General features: G+C 43.6%; 2 protein-coding genes across 3 annotated transcripts in view; one reads left to right on the top strand and one right to left on the bottom strand.

Moving 5' to 3' along the window:
- The window catches only part of LOC311028272 (zinc finger protein 385D-like), a 71,736-nt gene that overhangs the window by 53,015 nt on the left and 6,766 nt on the right, over positions 1-11,955 (bottom strand). The window lies entirely within an intron of this gene.
- On the top strand, positions 10,120-11,745 carry cfap300 (cilia and flagella associated protein 300). 2 transcript variants are annotated; one of them, XM_084031874.1, is made up of 7 exons: positions 10,120-10,231; positions 10,378-10,459; positions 10,619-10,688; positions 10,824-10,978; positions 11,051-11,223; positions 11,303-11,369; positions 11,568-11,745. In XM_084031874.1, the coding sequence occupies exons 1-7, from the start codon at positions 10,125-10,127 to the stop codon at positions 11,697-11,699; spliced, it is 786 nt and encodes a 261-aa protein (XP_083888000.1). In that variant the 5' UTR covers positions 10,120-10,124; the 3' UTR covers positions 11,700-11,745. The 2 variants fall into 2 exon arrangements, with proteins under 2 accessions (XP_083888000.1, XP_083887999.1); XM_084031873.1 differs by having other exon boundaries at positions 10,619-10,697; positions 10,830-10,978.

The following is an 11,955-nucleotide window of genomic DNA, read 5'->3' as shown; positions in this document are numbered from 1 at the left end:
CTATTAAGACTATATATATATATATTTTATTTTTTTATTTTTATTTTTTTTTCTGGACAAGAATGCTTAATAGGTAAGACTAACATGGTTGTCCCGAAAGACACAGCTGTGCCATAGACCCCCCTCTGTTTTGATCAATAAGCTGAAAGCTGAATCAATAACAGTGTGACACAGTGTGAGTGGTTGAGGATTAGAGGGCTCCCCAAAAAGCCTTTCAGGACAAAAGACAACATTGCAACATTGCCCATCAAAGAGATTTAGATGTTTGTACATTTAATTTGCACAACATAATTAGCACTTGTGGAACATTAACAGAAAATGGGCAGTGACCTCTAACTGGTCAGCCAATACATTACTGAAAAAAATGCTGCAGCACCTGCTCTACAGTTGATTTTGATACGTTGCCCAACCATGAAGATGGTTTCACCAAAACATATATCTAGAGTCATTCCTCTGCTCGTTATTGATACAGCGTGTGTGTGTGTGTGTGTGTGTGTGTGTGTGTGTGTGTGTGTGTGTGTGTGTGTGTGTGTTCACATATCACTAACAAGCAAAAAAATGTTTCATCAGGTTTCTGAAAAATGTGTGACTTTTAGCTAAAAATGCTAAATAATGAAAAAATGTCAAGAAGGGTGTACATAGGAAGTGAATTTTAAATCATTTAAAAGGGTAGACAATAAGAAATATAATTACGTAACCACTAGTGTACAGCAATACCAATACTATGATGCAGTATTTTGAAATAATCCAACTTGTAAAAAAAAGGTGTATTTTACAGAGATTCTTCTATAGTGACATCTGTGAAAACTGATTATGATGCACGTCAATAATCGATAATATGAGCCAATAATCCGCAAGATTCACAACAGTGTCGCTAATTTACGTGGCAGGAATGAAAAGCTTTCAGACGGTTTCGGTCGGTAATGTGAGCAAAGATTAAACGATTCCTATGAATTCCTATAATTATGGCTTTAACGCCTCTTACTCAACCTGTCCTGATGCAGAAAGGTGCTACGTTTATCACCTCCCCAATAATATTCACAAGTTTTACTATACATGTTGTTTATCATCCAGAAACGCTTGATTCGGTTGCATCAACATGTAAAAAAAATGCAATTGTTCATCCCACTGGCAGCAAATGAGTCACGTATAGAAGAGAATGATGCTTCGTTGACGGTAAACCTACTAGAGGGTTATTGTATCCATCAGTAGGGTACGGTGTGTGTGTGTGTGTGTGTGTGTGTGTGTGTGTGTGTGTGTGTGTGTGTGAGAGGACCCATAGATAAGACCCATGAATCAGGATATGTGATTCATTTCCAATTCATCAGTGAAGATGAGGAAAGTGAATCACCAGTCAGAAAATGTTTCACAAGGTCTGTAGGCGTTATGTCGCAAGACTCATGTATGGGTGTACATTCGATATGTACACACGGGGGCCCGACCCACCCTGTGGTGACTCAGGCCTTTACAAGCCCTCCAGATGTTTCAACCGTGACTCCTAATTCTACTGGGCAGCAGGAGAGAAAAAAAAGGAACCAGCTATCAGATCAGCAGTGCTTCTGTTTGTGAGGTCATTTCCCCGAAAATAGACTGAACTGTGGAGGCTGAGGACACACATGGTAACAATAGAGCCTATACATTCACCAAGGAGCCTCGGCGGGTGGACTGTGGGGAAAGGGAGCACATGCACAACAAAAAGACAGTTGTATGCACTTACAGATGTGTTTTATATGAAGAGACTTCAAAATGTGTTTGAAGTGAAGTTTCCATTAGGAAGAATAATCCAGCGTTTAGATTGGACATGACAGCTACATGGTGTGGGCCGTACACACTCGTACAGTCATCTTCAGGAACAATATCTCTCTTTCTCCTGATCATTACATCACAATCCTCCCATGATGCTCGGCAGCGAGGTCGGGAATCCCAGCTGCACCGCGTTCAGGGTGGAGGTCTCCTCTCCTGACCCGGTGGAGGAGGGGACTCATGTCCATCTCCAACCCTCGGGTGCATTTCCTGTTCCAGGAACACACGGGACGACTGCAGCCGACGGTAAACAACAACGGGCGGGCTGGTGGCACGGACAAAACGCACACACACACACACACACACACACACGCACACACGTGGACCGAGCACATACACAATCTTGCTGGTTAGCAGCAAGTGTATGGAAACACGCCCACGTTAGCGTTGATGAGAAGCACAGACATTTGGGAGATTACCAGAATATTCAGTGTACTGTTTGTTCTCTCCTTCTGCAGCTGGAGTTATGGCACGACACGGTTCTGTTTTTGAGAGCAGTTGATGTACTTTTGTTTGGAGGTTTCAGGCCCCCCGAACAAAATAACCCTTACACATGCAGCTTCACGGGGTGGAACATGAGATACTAGTCCCCTTTCTCTCTATAATCCGCTTGTTTAGGTCAGTTTCAGGCTCAGATTCCCTCTCGTGTTGAGTAAAACAGGTCTCAGACCTGTGAGGGGATTGCTAGTTGTTTTTGTTGTCAGTGCAGTAAAGACAGGGATGGTGAAAGGAAGACCTTTGTTCACATGACTGCATGGTTGGGAAATCACTGGACTTTTTGCAGACATGAATTTTCATTAAAATGGTTTATAATTATGTTAATAATTTTTTGTCTCTAAATCAATGTTTGTTTTTTAAATGGGTTTTTGGTTAGATATAAGGTTTTCGTGTATATATTATAATTTTGCATACACAGCCAGAGGAAGCCCATCAGTCACCATCGAGCTCCAACACATCCCCTGTCTAGCTGAAAAAAAAATGGATCGCTCAGCGTGAGTCGCAGGATGTCAGATACAGTCTGTCATCTCAGACGCCCTCACATCGGATTCATATTGAATGTGAAACCACTGACTTGCCGATTGATTATTGCTGACTGAGTAGTGGAAGACTGAATCATTCAGTTCTCGGAAAAAAATAAAAAAAACCTTGCTAAAAAATCTCTGCACTTCATTTAAGTCAGCAAAATGACTGTTTGATTAGATTTGTGAATTACAAGCTCAGCAGATACAGGTTCAGCTAATCTACAGCTGATCAGAGTCATGTTCAAGTCCTGAGAGTAGATCTTTCTTTGATGCTAACGAACATCACTAGACTAGAAGAGCACTTACAACACATTAATAATTAACTGTCTCACATATGAAACCATCAAACACTACAAATCCAATGATGACTTCTTGAGATTAAACCCTACGATACTGTCCGTGCCAAAGATTACACATACAAGAACAAGAACCCTCAGGTGCCTCTTTGTCTATTAAGTGAGACATCCAACATTTTGATGTTACTGTAAGTGGCGTGCAGAGGCTTGTGGTAGAGGCGCTTCCATGGAAGGACGAAAGTGTTGCAGATAAGACGCTCGATCTGTGTTGAAATCACAACAACTTACGTAAAAAAAACCCACAACAATCAACTGGAATTTGGGGGAAAGATTCTTTGACCTCCAAAGGGAGCAATGCTGGACAGCGAAGGAAACACTTGTATGAGGACAGGGCCAGATTTGAGAAGTCTGTATCCGCTGGAAAAAGAAAGGAAAAGCACCTCAAGGACTCGTCCTCCACTGCACACCCTCTCCCTCGCCTATGATGTCATCTCTTCACTTTAGACAAAAAGACAAGAGGAGGCATCAGGTGATGTTCCATCCCCCTCACACCCATCTCCACAGGGACTGACCCAGCTGTGGTGGTCTTAACATCCTCGCTCAATACCTGTCACCCCTACACTCACCCACCCAAGCATTCACTGAAGGTGCTCATCTCTTCTAACGGAGGAAAATACATCCACCAGGTCTGTTCTATGGACCTCTATGACGTCATATCCTCCTAATCACAATACAATCACACTTGTTGGGGTGAATCTAAATGTTTTTACTTACATACACACATAATATTAACAATACACTGCATTCATATTTCACTCTGCCATTGTGTCTGGGCCTTTCGGCTATGCCAACCTACCATTGTGTTAAAGCATACTGTAGCCAACATGGGATCATGACTTTTAAAGTTCACAAAATACCGGTCATGAGTTCAAGTATGTTGTCATGCTTGTGTGTAAAAGTGCCACTTTACACAAGATAGTGTCCCATCAAGTGACTCAGCAGTGACTCATCCCAGCGTGACTCGTACTCAGCTACATTTCCTTTAAGTATCTTCTCCAAAGCGGGGGCAGGTTTGACCCTGAGGAAGAGTCCTGTTTGATTTGGAGCAGACTGGAGATCAGAAAGCCAGCAGCGAGTCTCAGAGGGCAGCAGCATCAGCAGCGCTCCTCACCTCTGCTGTTTATCCTCTCTCCCTTGCACAACTGCTTCACAAGCCAACGACTGATCCCCACAGGGAAATATCTCCGTTTGAATCAATGTGGTTGTTTATGCTGGTAGAGTAGAGTTTTTTTAATGGCTTGTTGAGCGTTATCAGGCCAATATTAGACATTCCCTGGAAATTGAATCTCTTCTATCTCCCACTCCTCTGTTAGTCCAGTAAGTTTACAAGTTTCCCTCTGGCCTCAGTGGTTTGTGCTCAAACACAATGGGACTCACCGGCTACAGGAAGTTTGCGGTGGCGTATTTAAGCATAGAAACACATGCCTGATCACAGGTGTTGCTGCAGAGCCCTGTGTTGGGTGCAGGGCAGGAGGCACAGGCAGACGGTATGAGCAGAGCCCTCGCTGTTTACCAGTCAGTGTCACAGGAGCAAGATTGTCTCCCTCAGAGGCGACAACAGGCTGGCAAAGACTTGAGATTACATTCCGGGACGCCTGCGGAAAATCCAGCATCATGTTCCGCGCCGGGCAGTCATAAACGGACCGTCACCACGGAGACCAGGACTGAAACGGGCCAAACAGAAGTGTCGAGAAGCGAAGGACGAGGAGAGTGTTTGGGTTGTCTCAAAAATGTCAAGAGGGATAGAGAGCCATCGAGTCTGAACACAAAGGATATAAATGGAAAGCGTTGTTAATGTGAAATGCACTTACTGTAAAATGCCATTGCGTCACGTTTTTTAAATGGAAACCATTGACATTCTCATGTTGACAAAACTAGAGCATCTTATCACCTCTTTCGAGAAAATACATGTTAATCAAAGTTCCTCAGTTCAATCCTGATCAATTCAAGTACCATTTAAAACCATTGTGTGACTAACTGCTTATCTGATCTACAGATGTTATTCTATTTATGCAGCTTCCTTTCCAGAAATGATGGAATAGCAATCATCCACAGTATTTTTTATTTATTTTTTTAAACTGAAGAACAATCAGCCAATTGTATTTCCCAGAGAGCAGAAACCATGGTGTTCATGGAGGGAAAAAATCATAATTGTGATGACTGGAAAGTGGAAGCAAACAGCCTTTTCTGGCCTAGTTATGATATGATAAGAGTAACATTAATTTGCTAAAGACAGTTTGTCGTGTGTGTTTTTGTTTGTGTAAACCCTTAACGTATATGCCAAATAATTGGCTATTATTCCAAAGCCGTGCATCAGCCACTACATGTAATGGTTCTGACCTCTCACCCTTGAAGAGGTGAAACCTCTTTGGCAGTAAAGCCACAACACTGCTCCTGTAAGACCATCAACACTGACCCCTCAAGACCGTCACCATGTGATGACAGCACCTGCTATCCATCAACGCGTTCCAGACGTCGCTGGCAGCGGCGTTGGGTCAAAGAGGCCCAGACCAGACAGTCTCACAGACATTTTCAAACACAGCCACATCAGCGAGGTCCTTATCTTTCTCTACCTTCCCATACCACCTCCGTCTCATGCCCCTCCTCCATATTCCTCCTCCTCGGCGTGTCCCTGCACGACCCTTCTAGCATTCCCAGAATATTTTAGATACATTATCACACGGAAGATATAAAAAAAAAAGAAGAAGAGAGTGTACTTGGAGGAAGACATAACAAGGTCGCTCTCATTTCTGATGTTCCCATCTGTTGTTTCGTCTGCATCCCGTTGAAAACATGGCTGTTGTTCATAATGGCCCAGCTGCGTGCCCTGTGGTGTCCCTGCTTCCTCGAACACCGCTCTCACAAACAACTTCAACAATACAATTCACCTGCCATGACAAAGTTGCATCACACGCTCACGTTGTGGCGTCTCACGGTCAGAAACACTGGTTCAGGAGAAAACACCAGGGGCAGGCTTCACCACTATAAGATAGGCAACTCACTGTACCTTGAAATAACAAAAGGCCCCCAAATCACTTTAAAAAAACATGTAATAAAAAGTGTTGTTACATGTTATCATTGTTATGAATTAGTACGGCAAATATCCTCTCATCCTCTAAAAGCAAATATTTTGATTGACATGGGAGCAGCAACCAGTTGACAACAACAGTTGAATGAACGGAGATGAAACCTTTCTCATCAAAGCATCGCCATAGAAACGAGGAGCGCAGCGCGACAGAGAATAACCAAGTTTCTCTAGGGAAGGTCAGTCAGCACTGGACAGAATCAAGAAAGAGCTCAGTAACAAAGTTCACTCTCACCATGACATCATTAGGAAACGTTTCGGGTACTGATTCGGTCATTGTCAAAATACTCCAACAGGAATTTCCCATTGTTCACGACTCTTTCTCTCTTTTCCTCTCTCTCAATAGCAGTGGCATATCACACATGTGTGTACAGTCTACTGCAATACTACTTTTTTACTCTTGTAAAATACGAAACAAATGAAAGTAAAAATTAATGCTACTTAGATAAAAGTAAGAAGTATGTCAGTTAAATGTATTCTGAGGAAACGTTTCTAAATTACGTTTTTTAAAAGGTCATTAAGTTTGCTCTCAGCTACACACTAGATGTTTCGTGACTGCATCTGCATGGTTGTGAGCTGTCCACAGACAGACAGACAGACAGGCAGGCAGACAGTCAGGCAGACAGACAGACAGCCATATACCTGGCTGACACGCGCGCGCGCGCACACGCACACAACTGTACAGCAAAGGAGAGCTGCTCAGTTTGTACACACGACGCTACGTTGCTAGGCAACGATGGGGCTCTCCATCGTACTCACCGGCCTGTACGTCATCCTGTGAGTCTTGTGCGGCCCCCCAAGTCCTCCACACTCCGCATTAGGTTCAGCTCCACAGTGCTGAATAACAAGTCCTCTCTGACGACAACGTTTTAAAAAGTGTTGAGCTGCTCTGCAGTCACACAAGCAGCAGAAAGTCCTCACAACACACCGGACTGAAGGTTTTCCGCGAAGTTCCTCGGCGAGCGTGTTAGCATGTTAGCAATTAGCCAAACACAGGGCGCACCTGTTGATCGTCAACACTTTGAACACATCTCTTCCGGTCGCGGAGTGTCGCGCGCTGCTGCGGCCTCAAACACACCCTCTTCATTAACATTTTTAAATGTCTGAACATTTCACACACACACACACACGTGTATATACCGGTATATATATCAATAATATATCAATTACTTGAAATGGTAATCAAACATTTCTCTTACAAATGTTACCTTTATATAGAAGCCTAGAAAAATCTAGAGGTGACTGAGTGTAATATGTCATCTGAGATAATAAGTCATTAGTTTGAGAAGGTTTTTCCTTTGTTTGCGAGAAGTTGAGGGCAAGTAAAAAACACTAAAGGTTGATCCTGTGAAAATGATATGATGACATGTCTCAAAAAGGTCCTGAAGGCTTTTCTGGCTGGACGTGTTGTGAACTGGAGCCGCCTTAAGCCTCTTAATTGTTTGAGCGACATCTGGGAATAGGGAGCACAACCTGCACTGACAGTCCAGGTCAGATAACGTTGTTGGGCCTTGAAACATGATCATTTGTGCACTTACCAACCAGGAGTCACACCACCGAGGCCCTCTCAACCCACAAGTTGTTTTATCTAAATATTGTTATTACCCAGAGCACAGGGCCTTAGCGTTCTCTTTTCCCCTCTCTCTCTCTTTCTTTTTTCCATTATCTCACTGTTAAGACACAACCCTACTACAGCATGTTCATCCTGCAGAGGCAGAGACTTGAGTGGAGCGATGAGATATGAGAATAGGTTTCAGTCCAGTCGATTACATCAGCAATTTTTCTGACAATAACAGCTCGTGTTTGGAGCGAGCCTTTAAAAGCATCAGCAGCATTGCCCCTTCCATTATCAACGAATGGCCCGCTTTTTGTTTTGTTTTTATTATATTATGACAATTGCATGAGTGAATTGTGAGCATCTCAGCATGTAAAAAAATACAATGAATAATGAAGTTTTAATGATAATTAATTCCACATCCAATATATTACTTATAGTTTAATAAAATGACAAATCTTAAGTTTGTGGCCATATTTATCATGATTGAACACACACTGAAGGCTGCTCTATGGACACGAGGCAGAGAAGCTCCCAGCATGCAATTGCCATCATTCAACAAAGTGTTACATATGAGAAAAGGTTATCTGCAATTGAAACTGTATAACCAATGAGGAAACATAAAATCACTGCAGACATTCCTTAGCTATTAGGTCGTCTCACCTGCCTCGCCTTCCTTCCTGACACATTTTAATGTTTTCATAGATCTAATGAGCGTGACTCAAGTGCAATTACGAGACAGCAATCATCAGACAATGAGGGATAACAGTTTTGCTTTAATGACTTGACTTCATTACATCCTGGCTGTACGGTATCAATTTGGTACAATTTTCTCTCCCCTTTAGCTCCGTCTTTGGCCCTTGATACATCCTCCACTTGAGGTCTAGACACGCTAGATTATCCGTGTCTGTTTTCTTTATGAGAATATCACATTTAAAATATGAATTCAGTTTATTTCTCCAATTATCATCAGTATTTTGGGCATAGTCTAATGTTAAACTTATGGCTAATTAGTTCATTATTTAGTTCATTACATCATAATAAGTCATGAGTCAGGCAGAAAAGTTATGGTACATTTTAACATCTGCAACATTGTTGTTGTTTGCTGTTACATTATCATGACGCCAGATATTCTTGGCTCTCCTCATGGGGAATATCAGGGTCTGGGTGTCCTACACTGGAATGTGGATCAAAAGGATCCCACATCCTCGACCGTCCTGGAATGTTGGGAATGAAATGAGCATTTGAGCCAGGATGTATAAAAATATGTGTAGGGATCTGTACGAGGAGTAGATGGAGGAGGGGGAGGTTGACCAGAGTATACGTGCATGACGTACGTTTGCAGCCCATCATCTGGGCTGGTGAGAAGACAGTGCCCTTTGGATGTGACGGCAGAAAAAGCAATAAACTATAAACGTAAGGTTGGGTGGTAAAAGAGGCCTTTGCCCTTTGTGTTCATGGAGCTCAGGTGTTCCTGCCAGATTGAACGACTTTTACATAAGAACATTAAGTCATCTGGGGTAAATGTGAAGCGAAGAGTGGCTCAAAACATATCTCTGCTTAAAAAAAAAAAAAACTAAAATAAGAAGTATTAATAGCCTCAATGTTGTCTAATCATCTCAAATCAAGGTCAATTACTCGCTTGTTCTTGTGAAACTGCTGTGAGCAAAGGACCACCCAGAACATGGAGCAGGTTCACCTTGACCTGAGATTGTTGTATCAAACACATGTATGTTCTTGAATGAAAGGTGATTTCCTCACAGCAGTTTATTGTCCTCACTAACACCTTGACGGGATACCTATCTCACGTTGTGACACAATCCCTGCTGCTGTGTGAATGAGAGCAAAGAGCGATCTAAACGGCGGTGCTGTTGTTTTGCTGCAGGACGAGGATGCTCTCTGGTGGCTGTTGAGTCGTGTCGCCTGTCCTCCTGCGGGGGAACGTTTATCCCCGCCGCTACACTTTGAGTGAACTAAGCCAAATTCAAACGGAGGTCAAATAAAAAACGACGACGTTAACGCTAGCTTAGCCTTCTCTAAAAAAACAAACGAACAATGTTTTTAGCCACAAAGCCGACAGTGTCCGTTGTCAAGGCAACACTACACAAATCGTCTGAGATGGGGTGGGGGGGGGGGGGGAGCGAGCAAACACTCCGTCGTATACAGACTGGACGCTGATTGGCTGTCAGAGAAGCACACCCGCTGCTGATTGGCCCGTGAACGTCTACATCTCTTTTTTCGCACGAGCGACACTTGGCTGTTGTTGTAGGCTGCTAACGATTAAAAGCTAGCGTAGAAACAACATGGCAGAGAAAGACGCGTTAGAGAAAACGTTTTCTTTTCGCCACCTTCCCTCCAAGAAGACTTCCTTCCTAGAGGACCGAGATACTTTACACCTGTTGATGAAATGGTGACGTATGGGATTTAGCTGGCTTGAACAACAACTTCACAGCTCCTGTCTGTGTGGAGGTGTAATGTGTGTGTGTGTGTGTGTGTGTGTGTGTGTGTGTGTGTGTGTGTGTGTGTGTGTGTGTGTGTGTGTGTGTGTGTGTTCAGGTCCATGTTGGGGAGGATCTCAGCTCAGTCCTACAGCTTTGACCAGTGCTTTTACCCCTACAACAGTGAGACGTTTGCACAGGTAAGCCCCGCCCTGATGAATGAGGTTACTTCTCAGTCTGAGATGACAGAATAACCTCTGATGTGGATGTTTTTACATGGGTACTGTGATGCCGGGTGTCTGTTCTGATAGAGCGTCCAATTCTATTTGAATGCTTTGGACGTGTCTCTGTAATTGCAGTGTTTCTTCAGAGATCCCAACGTGGTATCCGGTCTGATGAAGATGGAGGCCGGAGACTGGGCGCCCCTCGGTATGTCATGTCCTCCAGAAATTCCTTTCATCACTGATAGTAGGAAACTGATCTCATCTCCTAGACAATATTGCCAGTCAAATCTCACTGGAATGTCTTTGACCTTTTGCGTGTGTGTGTGCATATGTTGCATAGACACAGTGGTGTCTGTTGATGTGGAGCAGGTGCCGTGCACCAAGGTCTCCATGGAGCTGTTTGACCCGATCTACTCTTGTGGTGTCCTGAGGCCCTCTGGAGACATAGTGAAATGCTTTCATGATGTCCACCCCGACTATGATGAGCTCAGACAGGTCTCGCTCTCTTTTCTCATCTGCCCTCTGTCTTATTTGACATGGACTCAGTCCCCCCCTCTCCTCCTCTAGATGTTGCAGGAGGAGGACTCTGAGCACTACCATGTGTTTGGGAGGGAGGAGCGAGGAGAGCTCCTGTTTCGCCTGTTCAAGCACCTGTGTTTTGGGGGAGAGCTCTGTCAGTACGAAGACACCGTCGATCCTTACATCGCTGCCACGAAGCAGATCTACAAAGACCTGATCAGGTGGGCAGAATCTGAGATCAGGTTATTAGATACATCACGATCAAATAATAACGTTGTGATTCTACCTTCTACTACATAGTGTTCAGAAGGATCCTGAGACTAAGAAGATCAGCGTCGTCTCCACAGTCCTCAAAGTCTCTGCCTATGTAAGTGATTCCTTGAATGTCTTAAGTTTGTATCCCAGAACTTCTTATTACTGACGATTCAACGCCACTGTAAGATAATAAAGAATGCATGAATTGTAACCGATACAATGTTAAAGGTGACAATAAGTTGCAGCTGTTACTTGCACCGTCTTCACATATACAAGAGGCTTACTTGAATTATCCTCTTCATTGACACAGGATGAGTCTGGACGTCGTTACCCCGGGAGACGAGAGGAGGAGCAGACATTTGCCTATTTGATCGTCGACCCCTTCAAACGCCACACGACTCTGCTCTGTCACCGCTACGGCGTCGGGAAGTTCACGTTGTGACGGCAAAGACGTGGAAGTTGTCCTGTAGAGCTTGTCAGATTCCTGGTGGACAGTTTTAAACCTTGAATACCCAGTTTGAGTTAGGAAGACGAAGGATTCACTATTTTATTCTATTAAAGTATTTTTCAAATGACTCTGCGCCTGCATTGATGGGCGATGCATCTCCCATTGTGTACGAATAATAATTATATCAACCCCCTGCAATAGAAACCTATAGCTCTAGAAATGTCGAACAGAATAGACCCATTTTGACCAA

This window comes from Eutrigla gurnardus (genome assembly GCF_963514095.1).
Source record: "Eutrigla gurnardus genome assembly, chromosome: 17".
In the NCBI taxonomy this organism is placed as follows: domain Eukaryota; kingdom Metazoa; phylum Chordata; class Actinopteri; order Perciformes; family Triglidae; genus Eutrigla; species Eutrigla gurnardus.
This window is presented reverse-complemented; position numbering and strand designations above follow the sequence as displayed.